The following is a 13,992-nucleotide window of genomic DNA, read 5'->3' as shown; positions in this document are numbered from 1 at the left end:
ATGGTTTAATTTTGCCGCCCCCTAAATAGCATTTGCCCTACGCTACGCTACTGGTTGATCTTAAATCGTTTTTAATAATGTTTTATTTTGAAAATTATTTTTCAACAGATGTAACTGAAACCGGCAGTGTAAGTAATAAGTATTCTTAGCGCCATTGCTGTGTTCGGAAATATTGAAATCAAATCATTAGTAAAAAGATAATGTATTTTTTAAATATTACGTGATAACTCTCTTGCCGCCCCCTAGGACGTGCTGTGCCGTAGACATCTGTTATTAGACTTCCGGGCTTCAGTCTAATTACCCCGTACGATACCACTATATTTGGTCGGCAATCAGAATAAAGACAGCTATAAAGCAAAGTACTGTCAGCAACAAAAGCCTATGAACACAATAATTGTAACGAAATATTTGTTCACTAAAATTACAAATGCAAAAGTTGTTTTAAGCAAGCCTCTAATGACCCTTTATACTGCAGTCGTGATCGTTACACATGTTTTGTAATTTTAATTCTTTTCGTGAACTTTTGTTAAGTGTAAAGTAAAAAGTCGTGGTGGCCTAGTGGGTAAAGGACCAACCTCTCAAGTATGAGGGCGCGGGTTCGATCCCAGGTCAGGCAAGTACCAATGCAACTTTTCTAAGTTTGTATGTACTTTCTAAGTATATCTTAGACACCGTTGACTGTGTTTCGGAGGGCACGTTAAACTGTAGGTCCCGGCTGTCATTGAACATCCTTGGCAGACGTTACGGGTAGTCAGAAGCCAGTAAGTCTGACACCAGTCTAACCAAGGGGTATGGGGTTGCCCGTGTAACTGGGTTGAGGAGGTCAGATAGGCAGTCGCTTCTTGTAAAGCACTGGTACTTAGCTGAATCCGGTTAGACTGGAAGCCGACCCCAATATGATTGGGAAAAAGGCTCGGAGGATTTTTTTCGTGAACTTTTGTTACCGACAAAGCAAATGAACCATTCACTCAATCGATAAACCATGTCTAGCCTCACGCCTCTAGTCTAGAAGAATAATGTCCACTATTTGATTTTTGTCCATACCAAATTTCATCAAAAGCTTAACAAAGACATTCCAACTCTCATTTTTAACAAGCATTCCATAAGGTAAAATTAAAAATACAATAATTAATGCAAGTTTCTCAATTAACGCTAGAATATCATCTAAAGGTACCTATTGGCTATTGCGCGTTTTGCCGATTCGCGGAGGGCTGCAAGCGACGCCGACGCTCCACGTTTCAATAACACGTGCTTTTAGTGTTACGTAGCGGCCGAACATAACAAAGACTTGGAGACCTGACAGTTCTCATCTAAATCTGTTAGGTATTTTAGAAGATATTCACCTAAATTGCTAAGGAAAATCGGAATAATCTCTCCCTATAAAGCTTTCTAAAGGTTTTTTTCCCTAAAATACGGACTCTGGCGTGTCTAGTTATACCTTCTAAATATGTAGTGTCTGGCGGGAAATAGTTATAAGAAGCCATTATCCATTGCGTTTGAACGTAAAGCACTACAGTGGTATACCACTTCCATATAACCCGGTATGACAAAGACTCTAGAAGTGCATTTAATTATACCTACTATGAGGGTAGTTATTTTAGTTTTAATGAATAATATTGATTAAGGAATTCATTATACCCTTCACGTTCTGTCAGATTAACTGTTAATAAAAAAGGCTTGCCTGGGCAGTGGGCAGTTGTTTGAAAATGTCGTAAAAATGACAAACTGCAGCGCACCTATTGAATAAGCATGCGGCTATGCTGTGCGTCTATCGGGCACATCGCATCGTAGGTAGGGGGATGTAACATGAAAGTGTGGGGTCAGGAACAAAATCAATATTGTGTGCGCACGCGATCCGCGCAAGCCCGGCCCACGACGCGACGCTTGCTCGTTCCACGCGAACAATATACAATCTATGTATAACACGCTTTTTAAAATAGACCGTAACTATTGTAATTAGAACCTCCTATCTAGGGAAAATAAAAAATATTTCATTTTTTATTTTATTAGTTTTGGAATTAATAAAAAAAACTCCAATACAAAGATAATACACATAGCATAGAAATTATACTTATTTATAGCTTGCTTAATTAAATTATTTATTTATTAATAAAATACCTACAGCAAACCAAATAAAACAAAAAAGATAAATAATTTTAATAATTCGCAAGCGACTCAAGGTTTAGGAAAATATAACCTTGAAATAAAAGCTGCAAAATTTTCCTTTACCTACTTCCATATAATAGATCAACCGGCACTCTCGAATAAATATTGCCTCTATCTATAGCACTCAGCAATAAAATCGACAATACATACCGTAATACAACTTTTGAGCCTATAGTACCTAATAGTTCAAAAGTTGTATTGTTGCAGTGAGTTACAAAGTTTAAACATTTTTTTGTTAATAAAAACAGGTTTCTTAAAATATCATATTCAATATCTAATGCTTTTACCGTGAACAAAAACTTTTAACCCCTTTCGTGTCAGTCCTTTATATATGCGCACTGGGTCGTGTGACTTTGGAAGTAAAAGTTAAATTAAAACGACGACCTACTTAAAAAAATATAGGTACTTAGATTAATAAATGTTCTATCTTTTTTTTCAATTTTTACTCTAAAAATCTAGAAAAAGTAACTATTCAACACGGAGCGGCGCGTGGCGCGCACTCATTGCCTCTCTTTGTTAGCGAGGGAGATATTACCATTTGAACCAACTTTCGAGAACTCTGGGTGAAAATGAATGAAAAGACACTAATAATTTTTTAAAAGTCTACATGGGTTCCACGGGATTCACAAAAACTTTTTATGGCAAACTTTCGTCTTTCGTATTACAATATTTTATGTCTATAAAATATTATTTTCAAAAACACAAGTTTTTATTAGTTTGGCCAGTGTTTATCCGCAAAGTGAAATATTATGAAAGTTTCAAAAAAAGTAGCGTGAAAAGTTTAGAAAGGGTAAAAGCGGGACTTCTGAAAAGACTTCATTGGCCGTTCATCCGTTCGGTCGGTCCGTCTGTCACTTGGATCTATCTTATTAACCGTGGTGGCTAGACATGAAATGGACACTAAAATAAATATACTATCAGAAATGAGAGCGTGACTTTATATTTCTTATTTTCGACCGAGTCCTATATTTATTGAGATGAGCATTTTTCTCCGGCTCTTCGAAAAACGCGGGTGAAACTGCGGGAAAGAGCTAAATGAAAAAAATAATTACTACGCCCCACGCATGCACCTAGTTGGTGTTAGCTAGGTATGTAAATATAAAATGCATACAGAGTCCTTCGATTCACTCACCCCTCGGTCAGCTATGAAACTAGTTATGTAGATAGAGTAAAGAGAACAATTGTTTTAGATACGCTCTATGCAATTTAGATACGACACTTTACAAAGGAAAAATAACAATAAATGCTTTATTCTAAAACTAAAGCACAGTTGGTGTTGATTGCTGTATGCACCTGCAAATAGTTGAATCAGAGTTATGATTATCATCTCTATTGAAACTTTTCAATTCATCATCATCTATTATTGAAACTTTTAAACACGTTTACCTTCTCACGATGTACTTAGCGGTGGAAATCTTAGCTGAATTTCCGGAATTTTATGTTAAAAAAAACATGAATTAGAATAGAAATAAGATGTAATGTAAGTATGTATCTTATGGGATACTTTATTTATGAGGGCGAGTACTTTATCTTTCGTGCTTATCTGTTAAACCTTCGTTATATTAATCGACTGTCAGCTAATAGGTCATAATTTAGATGATTATATAGAATGACCCTCGCTCATAGTATACTGGCAGTTTATGGCAAGCAGTTATCAAAAGGTATGTTATATGTACAGATTCAATTAATGCAAAAGTTTGCGTAGACGAAATTTGTGATTATACATACAATTAAATAAAGGTCAAAAATAAGGCGGGACGTTTAAAAATGACATTGAAAAATATTGATTCTTTTGTCACGGCATGTTTTTCATGACTATATCTACAACACGTATCCATATCTACATTTATCGACTATAATGTTAGAAAAAGAGTACATGGAATAAAAGCAATTTGCGCGTGAACAGGGTGGCGCGTTGGCGATGCGGAGTCAGGGCGGGCGCCGGTGGCGACCAAACGCGCCCCTCGCGATACGACGCAGGCGCGCGCCGCACAACCGACGCTCAGTTGGATCGATAAGATAAACGCGCAACCCCGGTCTACGAGTTAAATCAATATAAATTCTATCGATTTTTGCAGCCGCAGCCGCCGCACACCAGATTTGAGGGTCGCAAGCGGTGGGTGCGCGCATTGCGTAGTTTCATATTATATTTGAAAGTTAAATTTTTTACTGTGTGATTATTGTGAAAAGACAATAATGTGTGAGCAACATTTTAGAAGTTCCGAGGACTTTATCGATTGTCGGTGTTTTACGGTAAATTCATAGTTTTACTCTAAAGTTCAATGAACGCAGAAGTAAAATGCATTATTTGTTCCGATTATTAAAATAAAAATATTATGAAAATATCTTGAAATGTTCACTTGTATTTTAGATTTTAATAGACGTTTCATTTCTAAACAAACATCAATATACGATTAATAGTAATTTATTTGAATTTCCGCAAATTGTTTAGACTGCGTCACCGGTCAATAGGACGCTGTTTTCTTTGTTATTGTTTTGATTAACACAGTTCTTTAAGAATGTTTATTGAGAAACGAGGTGATTTTAATTTCAAATGTATATAATTTTTATAATGTCGTAAATTTTATAACGAATTTGCTCTCAATTATTATTGTTGAAAATTATGTACATGACTGGAAGTTTGAATGTTTATCAACTTCCGGTTTTATAATTCAAATAGGAAATAGAAAATAAGCGTACATAAACAACAAGAAGACAGGCCGGCCTCCGTTCGCGTGGCGCGTATTTTGAGATAGTTAACATGTTGAATTTGAGTAAAATGTTGAATGTTTCTACAGATGGTGTGAAATGTAGAAAATACTAAAGAAAAATGACGTCTACGGACACATACCAATTAAAATGGCACTCGCACAGTTCGCATCTGAACGGTTCCGTGGCGGCGTTGCTTCGCTCGGAGCGGTTCACGGATGTGGTGCTGTGCACGCTGGACGGGTCTCAGATACCGGCGCACAAGTTCATCCTGAGCTCGTGCAGTGTGTATTTGTGCAACCTGTTCGAGGGCCAGCGCTCGGTGACGCGAATGGGCGGCATGCTTTATGTCGTGCTGCCTTCCGAGATATCCACGAAAGCGCTGAAGATCCTCGTAGAGTATATGTATAAAGGTAAGCTGCGTAATTATTTTATGAATTCTACTTTATTGAACATTTTGTCTTAGCATATTTCGATTGTTTTGATTGACTCAACAAAGTTTAATGGAGGCAATCTTTGATCTGAGGGAGGCAAGTTCTTAGAAAAACTTACACCATATATACTTTCGTAAGTTCTTAACGAGCGTTGTAGCTGAATTTGCTAACGCGAACATCTCAATTTCCAGGAGAAACAACAGTTTCCAACGAAGTGTTAGACACAGTCTTGAAAGCTGGTGAAGTCCTCAAAATCCGAGGACTTTGGAGACAGACGGAAGATGGCGCCGGCGATACCACAGCGGAAAAAACCGCTACACAAACCCACATAACTACTAGTATTAACAAGCCAGCTTTGGCAAAGAAACCTGATGAGATACCAATACAACCTAAGATAGCTGTTAAGAAAGATGATAAGTTGTTGAAAGCCTTCAATCCTGGACAACCTGGTGCTAGGTGAGTTGATAGCCATCATCACAACTCTACATAAGTTTCTCCCTTTGTGCACTTTCTGGGTCAACCTATCCCATTTATTGCATCTTGGCTTGTGCAGTCAGTTTGTCCTTTAGATTCACTTAACATGTACATGTACATTGTACATGTTTTTCTCCCACATAAAATAATATAATCACAAAAAAAAAGTTAAAGGAGATTGGTCATCGGGCAACAAACAATATTTGTTAGTGTTTATACTTCAAACTAAATAAGGTATATAAAGAATTTTTTTTTTTTTATCCCCAGGCCCATGTTTATTGGACCACCAAAGCTAGTCTTCATCAAAACCACTGAAGGAGGCACGCAGGCAGCAATTCGCCCAGGTGCTCCAAAAGGCCAAACAATTTTAGTAGCACCAGCACCGACAGCGGAACCAACAGTGGCTGCAGTTGCTACCCCCACACCAGCCCCTTCTACGGTAACCGTAGCAACAACTACTGTTAGTGAGGATTCTTCCGATGAACCATTAACGCCCAGAATCTTGAGGCGACATGCAGCGGAAAGGAAGTATGGAAAGAGGCAAAAGACTGAAACCAAATCGGATAATGAGGATACTAAGGATTCCGAAGAAGGACATGATAATGTTTCTGAAGCTTCGAGTGAGTATAAATGAAATACAATTTCATCTTCACTACCATTTATCACTATTTGCGGAAAATCATATCTATTTGTCTCCCTAGCCTTTTCCCAAATATGTGGGGGTGGGCTTCCAGTCTAACCGGATGCAGCTGAATACTAGTGCTTTACAAAGAGTTACTGCCTATCTGACTTCCTCAACCCAATACCTCATAGTAACTATCATATCTTAGTATCTTTTACAATTATCAATTCTTACAGGAAATTATTACTATTTTGTGCTAGTTTTTGAAAATTTCACTGCAAGTTTTACACAGTGAAGAGACATTCAGATTCTCATTATTTTATAAAGGCCAGTTGGCTTACTAATATTATATATTTTTTATTATAATGCTTTACTTATGATACACATTTTTTAATCCAACAGAAAAATCATCCCAAAGTATAATGGAAAATGAGGTGCAAATAAAAGATGAACCGGAGTGGGATGCCAGCAGTATCGAAGAGGAGGAGCGTTCCATTGCTGAAATGTTCCAAGCTGAGATGAGTGTTAAGGATGAGCCCAGTGAAGACCTTGATATTGAGGATGAGAGCTTGGTAAGTTGATCTTAATCTTATGCTAGCAGCTGGATAAAATATGTCAGTAGTTTTTCGCTAATAGACAAGGCATCGATGCTGGTCAACACTCCCGAAGCGACTTCCAACGAACGGCAATGGTCGAAATTCCTCAAAACACTCGCTCGAGCCCTCAAAAACACGACCTTAACAGTCGCAAGACCCGTAAAACCTATGTCCGCAACGAAACTAACTTATCATATGAAACAACTGGATTCTAGGACCACAATAGAAATATTGCAAAGGGGCAAAACTGCAGAATTCGCGGACTTAACCAAAACCGAAGTTGCTGAACAACTTATCAAGTACTTGTGTTGATATTTACTTTGGAATAAGGTTCCAGAATAATCGATTAGTTTAGGTATCGAGTTGTTTATCGAGTCAATCGATACGGCTAGAGGATAGTGACAAGAGAAAAAAATGCGTTCGATACAAGCTATTTCTGACGAAACGTCGAAATGTTGAAATTTTCAACCTCTGGGATATGATATGAAGTTTGTCGCTTCAGTTTTTTTTTTTTTTTTTTTTATTTAAATAGTTCATTCATTATAAATAAAATCAGTTTGTCGCCGAATTCAGTGTAAATATATCAATATAACACAGTTATTATTTAAAAGTGTTTTTATTGTAGTTTTTTTTTAAATGACAGAATATTTCTTTGAAAAAAGAAAATGAATTCGTAATTTAACTTAATAATTTTCGTTAAAAAACAACAGTTTTTATTTCGTAAATTAAAATTTTAGGCAGTATATCAACGCTGAATGTTAAGCTTTCCTTACAAATAAATATTTTATAGTTCGGCCATTCAGAGAATGCGTTCCTGACACGTCGCGATTGAACTGACGACGTAACTTTGCAATGGCGTTGCAGTTACGATAAAAATATTTTTGCTGGTTGTTTACCGTTTTAACAATTGAGGAGCATTAAAACAACATTATTATATCAATAATCAATGAATGTTATAATTTTGTGCCAAACTGAGTGTCAAATAACTTGGTAAACAATATTTTTCTAAATCTATACTGCGCTATTACAAGGTTATGTCAGCGGTTTATATTTTGTAGTGCTGTGCTAAAAATAACAGGCAAGTATCGTAATCTGTTCTTATACAGTTATAATATAAAATAATACGTTTTGATTTTCTTTTTAAGAATTGGAAAATAATGGACTATAAGACTTAATTATAACGTTTATGAAATATAAAAATAAAACTATGACCAAACCGCATTTTTATACTTAGATTAAAAATGGTAACCCCAAATGGCGTTATGGGCCGCCATTTTGTGACGCTAAAACAGTCGTCCGTTGTCGTTTCGTGCGCATAGACCACGTTTTTCAAGTGTTTTCGATCTGTTTTTATTTGATTACCCGGCTTTTGTTAGACCGAGATATCAGGATTGATTCTGTTATTGATAATAATATAATTATACATGTAGGCGAAGATGATGATGAAGACACCACCTCCTCAAGCAAATCGGAGTCTGATTAATATTCTGTTCGCACATTCAATTCAATGTACTTGTAACAAAGAATAAATAAAACAATTTTATTATATGAATATTACCTTTTTTTGGTTTCCACTTAAATAACTAAAATATAAAACAAATGATTCCGCCAATTTAAAACGAAAATAATCTTAAAATAATGCGGCGGTTCATTTTGAAGGAACGGTAACGAACTCAGTGTTATGTTGTGCCCATCACTAGTCGTGACTAACTGATAGGTGTCAGGAACGCATTCTCTGAACGGCCGAAGTATAGTACATTTACTGGATAATATGTCAAAAATTGACCACTGCTAGACGATACTATATTTTTCATATATTATCCATCTTTATTTAACCACTCAATGGACTTCCAAGTTTTAATATTTTATTTGCCTTCAAAATATAAGAATACAATAAGCAAAGGTGCAGCTAAGATTATTTTCAGAAATAAAAAAGTACGCAGTTTTGCAATACTGCACAAAGTAAATAATTTATTAAATGACTAGGTGGTATCAGTAGATGGCGTTAATTTCGCTTGATGTTAGGACACTTACAGCCAGTGCCGAAACTAAGGGTCTTTTCATACAAACTGAATCTGAGAACATCAGTCCGATTTAGACCGGATCATACCTATACCTACGCTTTTCACATAGACCAACTGGAAGAGATCTGTCAGAATTTGCTATTTGGTTGAATGACTAGCGCAACAACAATAAACAGCAATGGCCAGTGTATATCGCACCTGCGTTTAGCATAGGACATTGTCATTAGATGTATTCAGAATTTTTGCAAGAACTGGAAAGCATGCTCAACAACACATAGTGTTGTATTAAGCAATCGCCTGTAGCAAATTCAGCTAAGGGGCTTGGCCCTTGGCTTCCATAAGAAAAACGCAAAATTATCGAAAGTGGTTCTTTCAGCAATTTTGCTACTGAGTCACTTTTTAAATATTTGTTCTACTGTTGTTGCAGATGTACAGTCCGCTGGCGTGCGAGCTGTGCGCGGAGGTGTTCCGGGTGCCGGGCGCCTGGGTGCGCCACGTGCAGGCGCACGCGCGCGCCGGCGCCGCGCCCGCGCGCAAGCGCAAGCTGCGCTCCGCTGTAAGCAACCACTTGTATTATCACTATCATCATCAACATCTTAATTCCTGATTCCTGCTTATCTTCATTTTATTTAAGATCGGCGCAGCATGTTTACTTCTTCCATACTCTTCTGTCTGGCGTCATATCGTGCATTATATTTCTCAATATCAATAAAAACTCGTATCAAAATACGTAGTTTTAAAAATCTAACGAAGCATGTCTGTATAGGTACAGAATATAGACAGAAAGACAAAGACGGATAGAAACTTTGTTTTATATTATGAAGGTAGTAATTTTCCGATTTTCCTTCTTCAGAGTGATGACACAGAAGAGACCATGGCTTTACTACGTTGCGACCTTTGCCAGAAGCATTTCCCGAACCCCGCGGAATGGGTGCGACACATACAGAGCACGCACACTGAATCAGGTCAGTACTTACCTACGATCTAGATGTGTGAATAATATGTAATGTCATAACCTAACTGTAATGTGGTGAATTTTATACTGAATAGTTTAGTCGTCCTTATAAAGGTGTTTTTATCAGTTTTCGTTTGTAGGGGCAGCTTTTATAGAAGTTTAATACTGATTTTAAAATTATGTGTGCCTACATAGTTTGTCAGAAATCCTTACCAGAAAAACAATGATGAGATTCTAGTTACTGCCGCCAGCGGTTTCACCCGCATTCCAAACAAGGGCGCTTATCCCATCTACCGCATAAAAGGCCTGTGTACCAATGTACCACCTATATTTGTGGCAATTTCATCGCAATTGGTTCAGCTGTTGAAAGTGACTGCGTAACAGTCAGTTACCTACTTTCGTCTTTCTAATATTAGTAAGGATTTGTTTGTAGAAGAAAATGTCCTCATAATTTCTGTATAAAATTATTCGAAAAGCTTGCCTTTTGTTTATTTTATCCAGCTATCATTATTTGGATATTGATTTTGACCCTGGCCTGACTGTGACAACTTTTTTGTCTACCGCCAAAAATAGCATTTTAAAATATGTCTCAATTTCTCAGAAATGTTGAGGAAACCTTATCAACCAAATACCATTTGACTTCAGCTTAGAAAAAACTATTTACGATATGGATACCTACTATTATAATTATCGAGACTTGGCTGGGGCACGGCAGTGTTCCCCAGATACAAAAAGCTTTGCCCAATAAAAAACCTAATTCTTGGAAGATGATTGAAAAGTCAATAAAGCAATATTTGTCTTTGATTGAAAATCTGTAGTTAGACATGCGATTAACAGAAGTTTTATTTGAAATATATTACGTGTTTATTTTTAAATGTTTTATTCTCCTTTGCTTATCCTGAACATATGGCATCTATATATGTAGATCCATAAGGAATTTTTAAAATGTTAGCCGAAAGTAGAATTTGATGTAATAGGCTAATTCTCGACAAACGAACATCCTGTCGCCTGTAAAGTAATTTTATTAACAATTTTATTTTTTTCTTCTGCTATCCTTATACCTTAAAGTGAGCACAGACGAACTACATTTCGAACTGCAAAAATACCCAAAATTTAATTTTACACTATAAGTGCTGCTTTGCTTTTGAAATTCTTGAACTGTGTACTAGATGATTTCCTACAGAATTTGAAATGCAGTCCGTCTGTCCACACTCTTACTAACCTAAGCTTACGATACACTATTTCTTACACCAACCCCGCTCATGATAATCACTACAGTTTAATTTATTATATTGTAATAATTACATTTGGAATGCTTTGTTTGCTTATTAATTTTATTTCTTAGCTATTATTTGCGATGATCAAACAAAGCGTTGCATATTGTGTGATTGTCTGCCTGACTGAACCCTGTTCTAAATGTTCGTTCGATGTCGGTTGTCTAGAATTGGCCATATCAAACAACAGTGCCCCACCCAAACGTCACAATCGTTTCACAGAGGGCGCGCAAAACAAGAGTTGCTCGCAATGCAAGAAGACATTCCCGTCACACGCATCCATGCTCATACATATGCGTACTCATACAGGTAAGTACACATTCATTATTATATCAACATCAACAGACTAGCTGTTTCCCGTGGTTCCACCCGGGTCTTGTGGAAACTCCCCTACGGGGATAGGATAATGTAGCTTCCCAACAGAGAAAGAGTTTTTCATATCGGTTCAGTAGTTACAGAGCCTTTTGTCTTCTTCTTCTTTCTCCTGCCCTGTTCCCAAATTTTACTTGGGGTCGGCGCAATATGTCATTTTCTTCCATTTTCCCCTGTCACTCGTCATACAGAGAGTGACAGGGGAAAATGTCTTACAGAGCCTTTTGTACAAACTTATAAATAATTTTCATTAGAATAGATCAGAAATCTTATTACACAAATACAAGCCTACTTCAGGTTAAAATAATCAGTTTTTCTGAAGAAAGTGTAGAACGATTCCATTTGGGTTCATTACCGGATAAAGAAAATTTAATTATAATTAACGCAGCTGAAGGCATGTTATCATTTTATAATAACGTACGATGTTCCAAACACACGCTAATCGATAGGCCATTGTTAATATTCCTCGGAACAGTCATCATTTTCCGACCTTCAGACGTTCATATTATGTATATAGGAATCGATTTGCAAGAAAGCCATTATAGTAATGGTCGGTAGTTTGGTTGAAGAAAATTTTAAGCCTAAATTAAGAAGACGTAACAAAATGGAGATATGCTATGTAGAATTTATGGCTTAGTCAATAACTGTAGGATTTTTTTAATAGATATTTAATTGGACATATGATAAAGGTACACACGCATTTAGAACTCACAAAATACCTCAAACTATGAAGCACTCATGTAGTTTAGAAATTAATTTTAAACAAACATACAAATTAATACATCCAACCAAACTATCAAAGATAAACGTACACCCCAATTGGAGACCTCTTTTTTGAAGATGGTTAAAATCGTCTTGCCCTAAATTACAAGTTAGGGCCTTTCACAATATTCCATCTATCTGGTTTTTTGCTTACTGGAGATAAGAATTTGTTATATGACGCAAAATTCTATCTTTAGTAAGCAAATCAACCGACTAAACATTAAAACCAAATTCTATTACAGGCGAACGTCCATTCGTGTGCGGCCTCTGCAATAAAGGCTTTAACGTGAAATCGAACCTTCTCCGTCATTTGCGAACGCTACACGACCAGCTGATCAGCCCGGCGCAGGTAGAGGAAGGAGACGAGGAGGAAGTGGTGCCTGGGCCCTCGGAGGTCAAGCGCGAGTCCTGAGGACGTGGAGGGGGGGCAGGTATGTTTCAAGACTTCTCCTGCTACTACTGCTACTGGTTTTCGCCTTACAATTTTGGTATACAGAACTTGTTTTAACACATGCACATTTTTTTTGTTGAGGACTGACAAAATTGGTGTTACAATCATCTTATTTTTTGCTAAAATACGCAAATAGTTGATATAATAATTACTGTGCATGGAATACTAATATTTTTGCAAACATCTCTCAATTTTTGGGCACATCATTTTGTATCTCTTTATGTTACACATCTGTAAATTAGTCTGAAGTGTCTAAATACTTTATATGAGTTGCATTATTATAGTAATACCAATAACGGAAATGTGGACATAAATCAGGCTGTATTGTCCACAAAATGACTGAAACTCATACTCAAATCACATGTTCCTAACCACAGGTAGAGGGCGCGGACGTCGAGCCTACGTGAATGCGATGGGCGACACGAACCGCCGCGCCGCCGACAAGAAGAGGCAGGCCGACACGCCGTCGCCGTCCAACGTGCCGCGCAAGCAGAGCTACTCGCTCTTCCTCAAGCAGCGGGCCGTACTCTTCTCTGCCAAGAAGTGGAAACAGTGAAACTTGGGCCGGCGACTAGCTACTTCTATTTCGTTGTGATTGCTTTTGAAAATTTTACTCCATTGATAGTCTTTTGTAGGAAGCAATGATGAAGTCCAAATCACGGTAGGTTGCACTTTTTGATTATAATGATACCAGAACCTACGGGACCTAACCATAAACAGGGCGGCTAGTACACGTCTGGTTATGGTTTGGTTATCTTTACAGTGAAGTGGTGCAACTAATGAATTACTTATTAAGGGCTAGTAATAAAAGCTCCGACAAAAAAATAAGAATTGCCCTTACTCAAAATACTAAAGCTACTGACTAAAATACTGACTTTCCGACTACTTTTCTCCGAATAAAAATTATGAAACGACCGAATGAGATACTAAAGTCTTCGAAAAATAAACATCACTGTTTGTTGCTATAATACTTTTCTACCAGTATAAATTACGTTTTACTGAAAACTATGCCTTGTAATTTTTAATCTTTACTTGCCTACTATTAATTCATAAATTACCTTTCAAAGGAGATGGCCAAATTTTCATAGAAAAAAAACCCAGAATCGACAGCAATGAAATGGTTACCAATAGGTTCTTTATGATAGACCTTTGA

At 37.0% G+C, this 13,992-nt stretch overlaps 1 protein-coding gene across 3 annotated transcripts; it reads left to right on the top strand.

The window, feature by feature from the left end:
- Positions 1-4,108: 4,108 nt before the first annotated feature.
- Positions 4,109-13,697, top strand: LOC124630740 (zinc finger and BTB domain-containing protein 17). 3 transcript variants are annotated; one of them, XM_047164718.1, is made up of 10 exons: positions 4,109-4,282; positions 4,965-5,288; positions 5,501-5,765; positions 6,051-6,403; positions 6,808-6,977; positions 9,453-9,581; positions 9,879-9,990; positions 11,423-11,563; positions 12,631-12,819; positions 13,217-13,697. In XM_047164718.1, the coding sequence occupies exons 2-9, from the start codon at positions 4,997-4,999 to the stop codon at positions 12,798-12,800; spliced, it is 1,632 nt and encodes a 543-aa protein (XP_047020674.1). In that variant the 5' UTR covers positions 4,109-4,282; positions 4,965-4,996; the 3' UTR covers positions 12,801-12,819; positions 13,217-13,697. The 3 variants fall into 3 exon arrangements, with proteins under 3 accessions (XP_047020674.1, XP_047020673.1, XP_047020675.1); XM_047164717.1 differs by having other exon boundaries at positions 4,110-4,419; XM_047164719.1 differs by having other exon boundaries at positions 4,113-4,419; positions 11,477-11,563.
- Positions 13,698-13,992: the final 295 nt, after the last annotated feature.

Source organism: Helicoverpa zea, chromosome 5 (assembly GCF_022581195.2).
Source record: "Helicoverpa zea isolate HzStark_Cry1AcR chromosome 5, ilHelZeax1.1, whole genome shotgun sequence".
Classification (NCBI taxonomy): domain Eukaryota; kingdom Metazoa; phylum Arthropoda; class Insecta; order Lepidoptera; family Noctuidae; genus Helicoverpa; species Helicoverpa zea.
This window is presented reverse-complemented; position numbering and strand designations above follow the sequence as displayed.